The 16,063-nt window shown below is 48.1% G+C and overlaps 1 protein-coding gene across 3 annotated transcripts in view; it reads right to left on the reverse strand.

Moving 5' to 3' along the window:
* Positions 1–16,063, reverse strand: part of TMEM119 (transmembrane protein 119) — an 85,815-nt gene that overhangs the window by 2,003 nt on the left and 67,749 nt on the right. Inside the window, exons 1-2 of one of the 3 annotated variants that reach the window (XM_075341710.1) lie at positions 2,290–2,466; positions 1–852 (exon numbers count right to left, since the gene is read on the reverse strand). The exon at positions 1–852 is cut by the window's left edge and continues 2,003 nt beyond it. In XM_075341710.1, the coding sequence (XP_075197825.1) occupies positions 1–837 (837 nt within the window). In that variant the 5' untranslated portion in view covers positions 838–852; positions 2,290–2,466. The other 2 variants (XM_075341711.1, XM_075341712.1) reach the window with 2 other exon arrangements.

Raw genomic sequence — 16,063 nt, forward strand, 5'->3', positions numbered from 1 at the left:
ACTTTCACATGGACTTATGTTTTCTGTACCGCAGTCAGCAGGCACAGGATTTGTTTCCTCGACAGGGACACTACCTTCTTCTGTTGCACCTGATGGAGCAGTTTCTTCGGTTGGGGCCTTAGGAGTTTCACCCTCTGGTAAAGTTTCCTCAGTAGTCTCTGCTGGAGCCTCCTCCGATTTATCAGTTGGACATTCTTGTGTTTTGACATTTTCATCACATTTCTCACTGGTGACTACTTCTGTGTTCTCTTCCTTAGATGTCTCAGTGGTTTCTTTAGGTTCTTCTTGGACTTTTAGATTTTCCTTAAAGCTGGCACCTTTGGTTGGAGATTTAAGGTTTTGTGCAGCATTAATGATATCAGCTTGTAGTTGTTTGGTTGAGTCTACAACTTCTTCAGTTTTAGAAGCTTGTGCTTTCTCAGGAATCTCATTGAAGGATCGTACTCCTCCATTTTTGTCATCATGGTTCACATACTCTTTGTGAGAGAATGAAGAAGGGTAGTAGGCAGATGCTTTATGTCTATGGCTCATAATCACTGCTGCACATACTATAAATATCAGCAAGATGACCAAAGAGCCCACCACGATAATGAGCAACATATAATCTTTTAAAAACTGAGTTACATTATCCATGAAATTGATGGTTGTGCCATTTTCATTTTTGACAGAGTTTTCTGTTGTAAGTGCAACCAGGTCAAGACTATCGGTAGGAGAGACTAAAGTTGTGCCTTCCCCTTCTCCACTTCCATAGTCAGACTCCGTGGTATATCGAGCCAAAGCAGTGGGACAAGTAACAGCAAGGACAATACATAGGGTCATGAGGTATCCCATGGTCATTCTATGCTCCAGTCTCTGTAAAGAAGAAGATCAGTGACTGTTAACAAATTTAAGTGATAGGAAAGATAAGACGTTTCTTTGCATAAAAATAGGAAATATCCAACATGTAAAGAATATTGCTCTAAAATTCTATTATTATAATTTAAGTATTGTTTGATTTGTACATTCATTTAAAAAATCTATTCCTGTTTTGAAAGTTAGGTGGACTGAGTAACCTGACCGTAAAGTTACAGACCATAAGATTAATCTATACTGCCTGTCAAATAAGCTTACAAATCCACTGTGGAAAAATTTTCCAACTCAAATACATTTGATTTGAGGAGCAAGCTCACAACTTGTAGCCTTGCCCCCCTTGAAATGCTCTGTGCCTACCACATCTGGGCTCCGTCTGCCCTTTTGTTGTAAAGTACTGTCCCTAGAGACTCCAGATCCCAGGCTCACAGGTTAGGAAGGAGAAAATATTCCACATCTGGAGGAAGCAGCAGTATATGGGAGGCGCATCTAGCATTTTATTGTAGCCTTGTGATTTAGGAGCCAAGTAGAATATACAAGACAGATTTTGTGTCCATTCTCAGACCTTAGAATCAGCAGATTATGATGTGTTTTTGGAGGACTGATCACAAATGTAAATGCTCCAATCTCACATAAGAAAAAAAGTAAGCAGATGTCTATCTAAGTTTTTAGGAAACTCTTATAATTAAGTTAAAAAAAAGCGAAAGTTGATTAAAATCATCCTAACATTTATATATGATGCAAATATTTATATACACTATAAGACTATAAATACAAATAACTATACTGTTACAAACAATGTTTTAATTTGTGATTTAAACCGTGCATTCTCAATTGTTCCAACAATTTAATATTAGCGATAGTGATTAGAAAAACTAAGACTCTTCTCACCTTCCTCATTTTGTACAGCCTTGTCTGGGTTTTCGTTGTTGTTAAAAACAATAATTGCATAGTCGTACCATCAAAAACACCGGTACTTGATGGAATTTGTTAGAGAATGGAATGGTCTTAATGGTCATCATGGCTCCATTAAAGGTAGTATGAAGGAGCCAAACAAAGCACAACGTCTCCAGGCAACAAAACAAAAATAGTAAAAAAAATCCTTCGTAAAACACAGTATCATGCAATAATTCTAACGTTTCAGTGGTGTAGATACTAAATAACATAAAACACAAACATACTTGGTGTTGGAGAGCGTTTCAAGACATATAGTACAGAGTGGTCGTTATAGGATGTTAAGTTCACAGTAAAACAAGTTCACTTACCAAAAGCTTTTGAATTCCAGATAAAAAAAAAATTGCCTGCAAGCCACACGCCAGCTGTGTCTTAGGACACGTACTTAAGAAGGACGCTCTTAAATATATACAGACATATCCCTTCCCCTATGGCTGTGTGATTTGTTAGTCTTGAAGTCAGAGGAGAGAGAGCTTGATAACTTACTGTATGTGCCAGTCTTGTAATTTCCTGCAGACTCTGCTGCTATGATATCCAGTCTCCCAACTTCTTCTAATGCAGACTGTTTTCATTAAGGGAAAGAAAAGGGGGGAGGTATAGGCTCAGCCCTTCAAAAGTAAAATCCCTCCTGCCTTTTCTGTGCATCCTTCTGGATCCAGAGGCGGAGACGCTTAACCCCCTTGCTATGAAGGGGGAAATAGAACTCATTTACTGTGTCCTTAGTTTGTACTAAGAGTATTTTCTTACTGTTTCTTTAGGTGAACTAATTATCTCTGCAAACCATTCGTTAGCGTAACCTGTAACCATCATATACTGTCAGATCTGGTGGCTGATATGTGATAATGCGCAGTAATGAAGTCTGACAATACACAGTCATAATCTAAGCAAGTAATTGAATAAAATGACTGTTTGATACAAAATTACCTGCAACGAGAGCACAAGGACAAAAACTAGAACAAAATATCAGTATATTTCTACATCAAGTGAGCAGAAAAAACTTTTTATTTCTAAACATATGTTTTATAAATCACTGCTGAACAGATGATATAATGATATGCCCCAGACAATACCAAAACACTGGTCTATACATTTATCATTTGCAAATTATTACTCCAGATAAGACTGAAAAATACATCATATGGGGGGATTGGCATCCAAATAAGTAGAAGTTAAAGCCACTCTATAAAAACAATGTCTTTAGGTATTGTTCACACTCTGCTCACTTGCACTGGTGTTTTTCCTTTAAGGTGGCACTTACTTTAGAATTTCCTTTTCGCTATCCTTTTAATCTATACTATGTCTTCTTAACCTGTTCCTGATAGGTCATAATTACACTGAATATTTATGTAGAAATAACATTTCTGCTGGCCTGGCTTTACTCGGCTTTCCATGTCATTTCATGGCAGCTATTCTACAAGTTGAAATCAGGCTGGAAAATATGTAGCTGGCTCAGTCTAGTAAGTCTAGGGAAAAGTGCATATGCAGCATTTTTCGTAACTGATGGATACAGTATATTAGTTATCTGGTGTCTTGTATGAAGATTTCCCTACCTTTTAACCAGAAAATCTTAAAAATATACTATAGTCCTCATAATGTCATTATGAAGCAGTGTATACAAAGAGGATTCTTTTTTAATCCAGAGCAATACAGACGATATAAGATTGGGCTATCTACACAATTGTACACTTGGTTTTGTACTCCACACAGATCAGGAATGTGATACTTTTAGCTTAGCCCTTTTTACGACCCATGATGTGCTATGAACATCATTAGTCATATGTCTGCCTTGGATACAGGCTCGTACACTGAAGCCGAAGGACCCATCCCATCCCAAATGTGAAACACGGGTGTGACAGCATCATGTTGTGGGGTTATTTTGCTGCAGGAGGGACTGGTGCACTTCAAAAAATAGATGGTATAATGAGGAAAGAAGATTATGTGGCAATACTGAAGCAACATCTCAAGACATCAGCCAGGAACTTAAAGCTTGGGTGGAAATGAGTCTTCAAAATGGACAATGACCCAAACATACTGCCAGACTGGTTACTAAGTGGATTGAGAATAACAAAGTCAATGTTTTGGAGTGGCCATCACAAAGTCCTGATCTCAATCCTATTGAAAATTTATGGGCAAAGCTGAAAAGGCTGGTGCAAGGAAGTCAACCGACAAACATGGCTCAGTTACACACTTTCTGTCAGGAGGAATGGGCCCAAATTCCTACCAACTATTGTGAGAAGCTTGTGGAAGGATATCCAAAATGTTTGACCCAAGTCATACAGTTTAAGGGCAATGGTGCCAAATACTAATGAAATATATGTAAACTTTGGACTTTGCAGAAAGTAAGAAAAATGCCATAAAACATTATTTCTCATTATTCTGGCATTTGGCAAATATAAATAATTTTGGTTCCTATTTGACCTAAAACTGGAAAGGTTTATTCTGATTTCATGCCAGATAATGAGAAAAACATGCAGAAGTGTCTTTTTAGATAGTGTATGTAGTGTATCTGGTTTCAACTGTAAATGTTGGGTCTTTGACTAGGAAATCTTACCAGATCTCAATTGCATAGAGAATCTGGGGTCAGTGCTCAAAAAGTGAGTGGGGAAAAAAACCACAGAAATTTTGATCAACTCTAAGCGCTGATTAGACAAGAATGGGCTATCATCAGTCAGGATTTTGCTCTGAAGCTGAGATCCAGCATGTCAGTCAACATTGGAAGTATTTATCTAAATTCTAAAATGGATCGGCAGATTGGACACCCAGAAGCAACTCCAATCATTTCTATTGGGATGCCAGAACAATCCAAGGGCAAAACTTGCCAGTCCCATAGGGAATGAATGTAGTGATGTTCGAGAATGCATACTGTCGCACCATTGTAACAGGGATAAAAGTTCCCCATTCTGCCAATGGTGGTCCCTGCAGCCGGACAGCCACCGATCTAGAAATTATCACCTATCCTGCAGATAGGTGATAACATATTTTAACTGGAAACCCCTTATAGGTATATAGGAGTTAGACTCTGGGTCAAGTAATGCATAAGTAAGATGCCAGTAGGTACCACTGGTGAGGTCATAAGTGTCCCGTTTAGGAGCAAGGGTTGTGCTGTGTCTTTTGAGTTTTTTCTTCCCTGAGTGCATACATGTAAACTGATCAGCAGTTGTTTAATAACCTGTTTAAACAGACCAATCACTAGTATTTTTAATATGTTTGTTCAGTACACATAAAATATAATTGTTCATGGCAGCGCATGTCTTGTTTAAACAGGATGATGGGCTGCCGAGAATGATGATTTTTAATCAAGCTTAAAAATCATGTCACTCAAAGAATAAACATTTTGCTTGTTCGCCGGCTTACACAGGACAGGAGTGAGTGTTTCCAATTATCGGCTAGTGTACATGCATTGTGGGGTCAGTGCTATAAGTGCAGTCACATCCCCCTCATAACATTGCAGAGAGCAAAAAAGTTCCTGCCTTTTTGATAGTAGAATTGAGATACACAGACTGTGCAAACAAGCAGAAGTTGTAGAAGCTGTGTAGGAGAAAGCAAAATGGTTGCTCCATAAATAACTAGCAAGTTGGAGATAAGTAGTGCACATTCGTAAGATGCACTATTCCAGGGCTTTAGAGTGACCAGAAAAATTGAGTTGAGCAGAGAAGGCTTATTTCTGAGTGAAGCCTTCAACCATTGGATAGGAGAAGATTAGCCATGTGCAAAGAGATTACAGTTGCCACCATAGATGGACGGATCGATTTGTGGAAACTCTGGTCCATAGGCCAGGTCAGTAGGTTCTGGCCTCTGAGTGGGAGGCTCACGAAAGTCTTACCATCCGGGATCCATCATTATCCAGAACTGGTGTAACCTCCTTATTGTGGTATGTGACACAGAGGATGTTGTGCCAGCCTGATTAATCAAAAGTCATGTTGGGGATCCGGAAGGTAAGAGGTTCGGGAACCTGCGATAGACCGGAGCCCTGCAAATCAATAGGCCCATCTCTAGTTGCTATGACAGACCACAGACACTTATTTTCATAAGAAAATAGTGCACCTGTCAGTAGGCGAGGAATTCCCAAACCAAAAAAAGCACTGAGAATGTGTACTTTACTGCATTGAGAGCGACCCAAAAACTGAGAAGATTATCAGCAGGCTGTATCAAGTGTCAGAGAAATGTCTCAAGTGTCAGCCCACTACTATTTGTGCCAAATAATCTAATTACCCCTCTTCAAGTCAAGTGATTACCTCTTGTAAGATTCTTGAAACCGCCAAGTTCATTGTCACTTGTAAGAATTTATAACCACCTAGCTTATTCCCTCTTCGTGAGTAAAACTGATGTTGAATTATCTCCCGTGCTCACCTTCATTTCTTCTACCCTTCTTGAGTGGAAAGCCACTTTACCAACAAGAGCCACAAGACACTTTAAAAGGGCATAAAAGACCTCTCACATACCTATCAATACATTTGGTATTTGCAAGAGTGTGGTAACTTCTTGGGCTAAACAATGCCATCTGAGTCACTTTTCTTCCAAAATTTGAAGCATCACACAAGCTAAAAAAATAACGTTGGTAAATTAGAGAGTAAGTTGGGCAGCTCTACTTTTTCCAAGTCTAGCATAATCCGAGTGCCATATTGTAACCAACAAGAAGGATGAACTCGGCAAAATATACAATGTGCTCAATCTGATTCTTGTTTATTTACATACCCATTTGAAATACTTATATTGGGCTGTTCATACAACATACTGTATATATATCTCCTCACTTCCCGTCCCCTCATTACAAAATAAACTTTGTATTAATGGTTGGATCATAATTAGAGAGTAATAGTACCATAACATTATTACCCGATTCTACTTAGCTACAAAAACTTTAAAAGCACAGCAATAAGACTGATAGGCATCGCCAGGACAGTTTTCCATCCTGTGGCCTTCCCTGGGGAACTTCATAGCATCCTCCTTACTAAAGATAAGAAGCTGAACATCAGATAAAATGGGGAGTTTGTTCTTGGGAAAAGAGGAGAGAGGAAATGCTATATGTAGAATAATTTAGGCTCACAAGCCATCTGAAGGAAGAAATCTCTTGTGATCTGTTAAATTGTTTTCAGTTCTTCTGTGATTTACTTCTTAGAAATCTTTCTCTGAAATTCTTCTGAAAAGAGTGACGAATAAATAAAATGTAATAAACAGAAGGGGCCCAAAATTGGTCTTATGATTGATTGCAAGAAGTATTAAATGTTTGCATGTAAGCATGTTCTTAAAGTCGGATAGCGTTCATGTGTGCTGGACCTGAGCCAGTTCATAGTTGAGTGAAGAAGCCTTGAAAGATGTTTACCATTATTTTCTCAACATATATAACAAATTGTCATAAATCCAGAAATCAAGTTTCCTGAATTGCATGAGATCTTGTCATAGTGTTGTTGCATTACTTGTATCCATGGAACATTTCTCTTTCACTTGGAAAAAGACATTATATACAGTTTTAATGCCACCAATATTGAGTCCATAAACACATGGATATAATATGCATATAAATTCCTTGCTTAGACCTGAGTTTAAAAAGTTAAACCCAGTAGAAAGATGGAGTCTGTGATTCCATTAATATATACTAGAGTTTATTGCAAATAGATTAACACAACAATTATGAAATCTAAATAGTGTTTATCTACAGGAGGGCGGACTACTACTCTTCGTGTGGATATTGAGATCAAATAGAAGTTGGTAATAAAGCTAGCCTAGAGCCCAAAAATAAAGTAACAATGCTAATCAACAACTATGCACTTAGTTAGGTTCAAAGACCCAGCATAGTAAGCCACTGAATCCATACATTAAGGCTGTGGCCACACAGGGATTAGTGCGAGTGGTGGCATGACACTTGGCTCACGCTCACAGCACAGCGGGAGCCGAGTGTCATGCGACTGTAGTTCAATCCTGCGATCAGACACAGCTGTGGAGGGGAGGGCCGGCACTGCGGAGGGGAGGGCTGGCACTGTGGAGGGGAGGGTTGGCGCTGCGGAGGAGTGGGAGGGATTTATCTCCCTATCTCTTCCATTGCCGGCTGATGTGAGAATCGCATTGCACTCCAATGTAATGCAAGTGCAATGCGAAGTTTCTCTCGCACCCATAGACTTGAATGGGTGAGATTGAAACAAGATCGCATTCCACCGGCAGCATGCTGCGATTGTCTTCTCGGTCCGATTAGGGTTGAGAAAAAAATCGCTCATGGAAGCTGCCCCTTAGGGTATGGTTCCACTTGTGTATGACTCTTGCAAATCTGTCATCAGTATCTCCCGGCAGGGCCACACAATCTCCGGACAGGAGCGCCTCAGCTGTATAGAAATACATGCAGCTGACCCGTTCCTGTTGGAGAGTGTGCGGCTGTGTCGGGTGATACTGATGAGAGACTCGTATGAGTCATACGCTAGTGGAACCGTACCCATAGAGTAATACTGGTCCGAGTGGAATGTGATTTTTTTATCGCATTCCACTCACTCTGTATTACTTGCCGTGTGTGCTTACCCTTACTCAACAGGAGGGAAGGTTGCTTGTGTCTCCTGTGCAGAGGACACATGGCAATCTTTCCTTAGGGTTAACTACTGTATGGACTTCTGATCAGCGGCACTGGTCTTGGTTGTCCCTTTGGATAACATAGGAGATGTTATCCATATCAATGAGAGGTGCAGGGACGGCTGGAGAACAGAGTAGGGACCGGAGAAGCCCATTGAACCATGCGGTGCTCATTTTTAATCATACAGGGCAATTTCAAGCTATTTTCTATAAGGTAAGTGGAGCAGCAGAGGTGCTATAGAGGGTTTTTAGGGAAGTAAGAAAAAGAGAAAATTACACGGTGGTAAGTTTATGTGGGGAAAACACTGATGAAAGGTTCCCTATAATGAAGAAAGATTGGGATTATGGGGACTAACATGCACTGTTCTGAATCAGAATAAGCTTCAACCCGATAGTGTATGTATCCGTCTGGTTCCGCCCACTGGTGTGTCTGTCCTTCCCTGAGGGGGGTGACTAGGGTTTCAGGTCGGCTGCTGTAATCCTTTGTGGGATTGGGCCTATATGTGCCACTACCTGGTTTTCCAGGGCGCTACATTCCCCCTTGGTTGAATACAGGCCGTCCACGGACTGTCCGACCACCACCATTTACTGTATTTTAACGGGAAACTTTAAAAATAGAAAAAAGGCAAATTTACAAGTATAATAACATATTTACATTTTTTCTTCCCTTACGGGAGCACATTTCTTAAACGTTGCACATTGAAACGGAACGGGACGGACCGGGCCACCTTCTTGTTGCTCCCACCCAAACAAACCTCACCCTGGTGCCACCTCTAAAAACTGGTTGGCACCCCTTTTCCCAAGTCCAGGAACGGGTCCGGGTGACGCCCACACGGGCCGGGTAAAAAGTTCCTTACCCTGCAATCCTTGTCACGGGTTCCCAAGTCCGGGGACCCCTGGCCTGGAGGTTAGTCACTGGTTTTAGTAGTGACTGGGCCTCGGTCGACTCCACCGCAGGCCCTTCCTCCAATAAGCCTCTTCAGTGGCTGCCGTGGACAAGAAAGGTTGGCCATTAATTATTTATAGGGCCCAAAAGTTTTTTGGGTTGGATTTCCAGTCCAAAGCTATGGTGTATTAAACGGTATAACTGTAACTGGGGTAGCCGGGAACCGCTACCATAACAACTTTACTTGCTTAAGATGGCGGATGGGGGTGGATACACACTTGCTTATCCATCTTGCCCCACTTCCTTACATCGAAGGCGAACCACCCCCTCTCTCCGCAATGTCGGGTATAGGAGACCGCTCTCCTGGCTACAGATCACGATCCGGGTAACCCGTGGACAAATGAGGGGCCACATCCCTCCAGGATATAAAAATCTCGGCCTCCAGGCCTGGTTAATAGATAAAGCCCCATTCTTTTTGGGGATTAAAATGCCGGACCTGTCCTTGGAACATCAGGCCCCGCACCCGGAATGTTGCCTGCCGGAGGTTCTCCTTCTCCCGGATGGTCCTGCTCAGTACTTCGGCCTTCCGCTTCTCCCTGGCTGCGATCTCCATCTTCAGCTTTGCTGCTGCCGCTCCCAGTACGGGGTACGGGTTCCGCACTCTGCCTCCTGCTGCTCAGGGGCTTGGAGCATCCAGACGCCCTCACTTCCAGCTACGACCCGGCTCACGTGAAGTGGAAGAGGGCTACGTTGATCCGCGGCCTGCTCTGCCGCCCTGAAGGTGTATCCCGGTTGCGCCTCAGCCAGGACCGGGTACTGGGAAGCGGCCGGCGTCATTGCTGACTTCCGGTTGGGCGTCACCTTTGCTGTGGCCGGGCGGATTGCCGGGGCCGATGTCATTGAGTGCGCTGCCTTCTGCTGGATCGGGAATTATGTCATCTCTGGTACTGCCGGGCTCGGGGTCGGAGGGGATGTCTTCCGGGCTTTGATCTTTCGCGGGGCTGCTACAGGTGCCGGAGCGGTGTTGTGCTCATGGCCCGAGGGCACCATTGCCGGGCCCTCACAGGCAGATGGAATGGGTACCGCTGCCGTGGCTTGTGGCAGCGGACTGAGCGGGGCACCAACTACAGGTACGGGCAGCGAGGGAGGCGGCATGGCGCATGGGGGCAGACCGGGCTCCTCAGCCTGTTGGGCTGGTCCCGGTGGGACATAGGGGCGTGGGTCACTTACCGGCTCCTCCGAAGTCATCTCCACATCGTGGGCCCTGACAGTACGGGGTACGGGTTCCGCACTCTGCCTCCTGCTGCTCAGGGGCTTGGACCATCCAGACGCCCTCACTGCCAGCTACGACCCGGCTCACGTGAAGTGGAAGAGGGCTACGTTGATCCGCGGCCTGCTCTGCCGCCCTGAAGGTGTATCCCAGTTGCGCCTCAGCCAGGACCGGGTACTGGGAAGCGGCCGGCGTCATTGCTGACTTCCGGTTGGGCGTCACCTTTGCTGTGGCCGGGCGGATTGCCGGGGCCGATGTCATTGAGTGCGCTGCCTTCTGCTGGATCGGGAATTATGTCATCTCTGGTACTGCCGGGCTCGGGGTCGGAGGGGATGTCTTCCGGGCTTTGATCTTTCGCGGGGCTGCTACAGGTGCCGGAGCGGTGTTGTGCTCATGGCCCGAGGGCACCATTGCCGGGCCCTCACAGGCAGATGGAATGGGTACCGCTGCCGTGGCTTGTGGCAGCGGACTGAGCGGGGCACCAACTACAGGTACGGGCAGCGAGGGAGGCGGCATGGCGCATGGGGGCAGACCGGGCTCCTCAGCCTTTTGGGCTGGTCCCGGTGGGACATAGGGGCGTGGGTCACTTACCGGCTCCTCCGAAGTCATCTCCACATCGTGGGCCCTGACAGTACGGGGTACGGGTTCCGCACTCTGCCTCCTGCTGCTCAGGGGCTTGGACCATCCAGACGCCCTCACTGCCAGCTACGACCCGGCTCACGTGAAGTGGAAGAGGGCTACGTTGATCCGCGGCCTGCTCTGCCGCCCTGAAGGTGTATCCCGGTTGCGCCTCAGCCAGGACCGGGTACTGGGAAGCGGCCGGCGTCATTGCTGACTTCCGGTCGGGCGTCACCTTTGCTGCGGCCGGGCGGATTGCCGGGGCCGATGTCATTGAGTGCGCTGCCTTCTGCTGGATCGGGAATTATGTCATCTCTGGTGCGGTCGGGCTCGGGGTCGGAGGGGATGTCTTCCGGGCTTTGATCTTTCGCGGGGCTGCTACAGGTGCCGGAGCGGTGTTGTGCTCATGGCCCGAGGGCACCATTGCCGGGCCCTCACAGGCAGATAGAATGGGTACCGCTGCCGTGGCTTGTGGCAGCGGACCGAGCGGGGCACCAACTACAGGTACGGGCAGCGAGGGAGGCGGCATGGCGCATGGGGGCAGACCGGGCTCCTCAGCCTGTTGGGCTGGTCCTGGTGGGACATAGGGGCGTGGGTCACTTACCGGCTCCTCCGAAGTCATCTCCACATCGTGGGCCCTGACAGCTGCAGCCAGTTCATGCATCTCGACCGTCCATCTTTTTAGCAGAAAGTTGGCCTGGGCCTGAATTCTTCGGCACATCCATTCTGTCTGGGCTTCTACCCAGTCGGCAGTCCTGGGGGCAAATCCTTCCATCTTCGGGTTGCCGGACCGGTCAGACATCCTCACTAGGTGGTGTCCAGGAATGGAAGATGGCAGAGTCCTGGTGTCTCTGCCTCTGATTTCTTCAGATCACATGCCGCTGTTCTTGCCCGCCCCCTGGTTTTTCGGGAGCAGTCCTCTGATGCGGCTTGCTAGTTTCGATTTCGGCCTCAGGGTTTTTCTTATGGCCTTGTTTCTAGGGGGCTTCAGCTTCGCGCCCTTTCTTGGGGAAGAAGACTCTGGGCTGTTGTTTTTCACGCCCAAAAATGGCGGCAAAGATGGCGGCTTTCAAAAATTTTGCAGCGGAGCACTGCTGACAGTCCAGAACAAGGCACACTTTCACTGAGTAAGTGAATGGGTAAGAATCCTGTTAGTGACGCCAAGTTTCGGGGTGTGCCGCCCCCACGCCAGCAGCCACCACTGCTCGGATCCGGATCTACGGTATGGCTCGAGGGGTTCTCAAAATCCGGTGGTCGCGCGGACACTCCCAATAAAATGGGGACGTATTTGTACAGGATTAGTTGTAAGTTGTCTGTGACGCCACCCACGGTGTGTGGTGAGGTATGGCACCACCGCTGCGGTTATGGGAGACCCGGAGAGATGTGATGGCAGCTGGATGTTAACCCCTCCATGGGTAGGGATGGACGCCCCCGGGCCCAGTGTCTCTATGCTGAGGATTGTGATTGCAGGGGCCAGCGTACCCGGTCAGGCCGGGGATGTTACTCACGGTGGAATAAAGCACATGAGTCCTGTGGTAAACCAAGGTGATGGTGGCCGGCTGCCGCAGACTGGTGTATCTGATCCCACACCCGGGTTTGGTAGCCAAAGTCTCTCTCCTCTGCACTGTTTTGTAGATAGGACTTCCCGGTGTGAAACGCAGGAGTCCGCTCCCAGTCCTCTGGTTAGGAGCCGTGCCCGTCTGACACTGATCCTTGGGATCAGTGTCCCTGGCGGTTGCCCTATCCCTCTCGGCGGGTGGTTGTCTACTTTTCGAGACTTAGGTTGGGACAGGACCTATAATCCTGCCCTCAATTGGTTAATTAGCTAGGCCGTCAGTGCCGGTCCTGCCTTCAGGGTCCAAGTACCCCCTCTGTGCACATGGTTTCCGGGTCGGTTCTCCGGTGTCGGTACCGGCAGGCTACAACCCTGTCCTGGTCCACCTTGGATCCCCACAGCCATCTTCCCGTCTCCTGCAGACCCTGGCCACCGTCTGCCACCTACTAAGGTGTCAGGGCTTCGACCCTGGCACCTGTCAGTTTGGCACCTCCACTCCACTTGAACGTTAACACAATCTTATCTGACTCTTTTTCCTGCTCGGGCGCTCCAGACCCCTAGGTGGGCGTTCCCTATCCGCCTGGTTCCGCCCACTGGTGTGTCTGTCCTACCCTGAGGGGGTTGACTAGGGTTTCAGGTCAGCTGCTGTTATCCTTTGTGGGATTCGTGTTCTGTGGGGGCTATATGTGCCACTACCTGGTTTTCCAGGGCGCTACATATACATACAGAGTTTATGTATGACTTTAATTATGCTATGGCTCTTACAGATTGCTTTTTTGAATGCACTCAACCTTTCATTGCATGGTAGTTTGGATCTCATAAATGAATGAGTGAATGAATGAATGAATGAAAAATCTGAGCGCAAAGAAATAAGCATATAAATTGAACATATTTAAAAGTATAAGAAATGTAGAATTAGGGTCTTCAGTCTTTACGTGTATACTGTTGCTCAGGGCTGTATGGAGCTCATTTGAGAATTGATTTGAAAAATACTCACTTTACTCACTTAATGACCTTTTTCATAAAGTAATGTGACGCCCTGGGCAAGCCAGGGGTCACAGGTCACGACACCACCACACCCCACACCCCAGGTAGGCACATCACAGCTAAACTACAAATCCTTGTTGCCTTCCTCCAGAGGCTGATGATTCACACCAGGGGGTGGGCCAGGCGGTTGGCTCCGCCCACCGAGGAGGTCACAGCTCTGGAGGCGGGAGGAACCAGGCAGTCTAGTCAGGGAGGAGGAAGTGGAAGGAGTGGAGGAGTAGTCTAGACAGGGCAAAAGTAAACAGCAAAGTGAGAGTAAAAGTAGAAAAGTGGAAAAAGGAGAAAAGCAAGTGAAGGGACAGAAGAGAAAGAAAGCCTGAAGGGTCCAGCTTTGTGTAGGGCCAGATCAGCAAGGTCAGCGACGGCGGTGACTGTCTGGAGGGGGACCGTTTAGAAGTTCCTGGAAGGACCCCGTTGGCTGTGTGCCCGGTGGTCTGGAGCAGTGTTCCGAAGGACAGTCAGCACCAGGGCAGGGGCCTCTCGGACCCCGGCAAGGCTAGGAGTCGCCAAATTTGCCGAATCCGTCAGTGAAGGGGACGTAGATCCCCCAACAACCAAGTCCCGACTGAAGGCAACAGCCCAACCTGAAGCAGAGAGACACCGCCACCGCCACGGCACCAGTTTCTCAGGGCCAGCGCCTGCGGGCAAAGTGTAGAGCTTCTCCGGCCCAGATTGTAGTCGGGGAGCGGGTAACCGGAGGGAATCCACCGCTACCACAAGTCAACCATAGGTGCAAGGAAGAGGGACATCACCGTCACCTACCGGGAGTGCAGGTGCAGCCGTCTGTGGGACCGTCCTACCAGCCGTTTGGTTTACCGTACAAACTGTGTCCACGTCTCAGGCTGAGTGAGTACCACAGTGCCGCAAGGCACAGCGCTGCCCCCGCGTCCCTGCGCCCACCAGGTCCCGCACCTCCCTCACCATCACCAGGGCCCCGGGATCACCAACCCCTGCCCACGGAGGGGCAACACAACACCTGGCTGCTCCGCATCACCATCCCCGGGAGCCCCGCATAGAGCAGCGGTGGTGAAATCACCACAACCGTGGGTGGCGTCACGGACAATAATCATCCCCTCACCCAACAACCCCCCTTTCACTCACGGGCGAGGAGTGCCGCTCGAGAAACCCCCGGGATCCGGCCTACGGCTCGAGCCACCACTGAGCAGCGGCCGCCGGACCCGAGCAGAAGGGGCGAGCGCGGTGTGCTGACACCCTCCTCCCCGCCCGCGACAACTTGGCGTCACGAACAGGATCTTACCGCTCTGCCGTCTGGTAGAGGTGCGCCTTGTTACCGCCGGAGGTATCCGGCAGGAAAATTTCAGAAGCCGCCATATTTGGCGCGAAAAGTTCCCGCTCGAGCGTCTTCTCGAGCAGTAGAGGCGCGAAGGTCAAAACCCCGCCCCGAGAGAGGAGGGGCCGGAAAGAGCTAAGGGGGACGCGATGGCGGCTGGCTGCATGTAACAACGCAGCTAAAACAAAAGACGGTGACACGAATGGAGAAATGGCAGCGTCCTCGAATTGGAGTGCGGGAATACCCACCACCGGAGTACCCAAGCTCTGGGGGAAACGAGGCGGAGTAGCTTTTGAGGACTGCGGCCCGGGTGAGCTCCCCGCCGGGACCGCTGCGTGGCTGGAGCGGGAGTTGGGCCGATTCTGCGTGAAGGTGAGGGCGCAGAGCCTGCAGCAGCTGATGGATTGGAAGGCAGAGATGCGAAGGATGGTTGCCGTAGTGGGGGCCCGTGAGCAAGGGGCCGCTGCGGCCGTGCCGCGTCGCGATCAGTCCACCCAAACCCCAGAACCGGCCCTGATTGAGTGGGAGACAGACATCAGCACCGCGGCTGGAGGTCCGAAGGGGATGTCGTTGATGGAGGAAGAGGTCCCAAGTATGCCGCCTCCGCCGCCATTCCTAACGGCTGTCAGCGGTTCGGGGTTGAACTGCCAGTGGTAGGAAAATCCCATGTACCGCTCGGTCTCGGAGTGGGCCGACCCCCTGCGGTGGTAGCCGCCTCAAGGGCAGCGGATGCCCGCTGCACCGTCCCCGTTGGGACCACCATTCTTTAGTTTGTTTGTTGAAAAGTTGAAAATGATAAGAAAAATGATAATTACCGAACAGTAACCAGATTTGCTTGTGATTGAACCGGCTGGAGCCGGCACCGTTGTCCCCGTGGGGACCGTTTAAAGTTTTGGCATGGGAACTATCCATGGACAAGCCCGTGAACTTGCAGGGCACCACAAACGTTAAGTGGCTTGTAAATATGTTGTTTACCGTTACCGTTTTCCGCCATGCCGCCTCCGGAGAGGCAGGTTGGAGGGAGGGCCCTCAGCAGAG

This window comes from Anomaloglossus baeobatrachus, chromosome 1 (genome assembly GCF_048569485.1).
Source record: "Anomaloglossus baeobatrachus isolate aAnoBae1 chromosome 1, aAnoBae1.hap1, whole genome shotgun sequence".
In the NCBI taxonomy this organism is placed as follows: Eukaryota; Metazoa; Chordata; class Amphibia; order Anura; family Aromobatidae; genus Anomaloglossus; species Anomaloglossus baeobatrachus.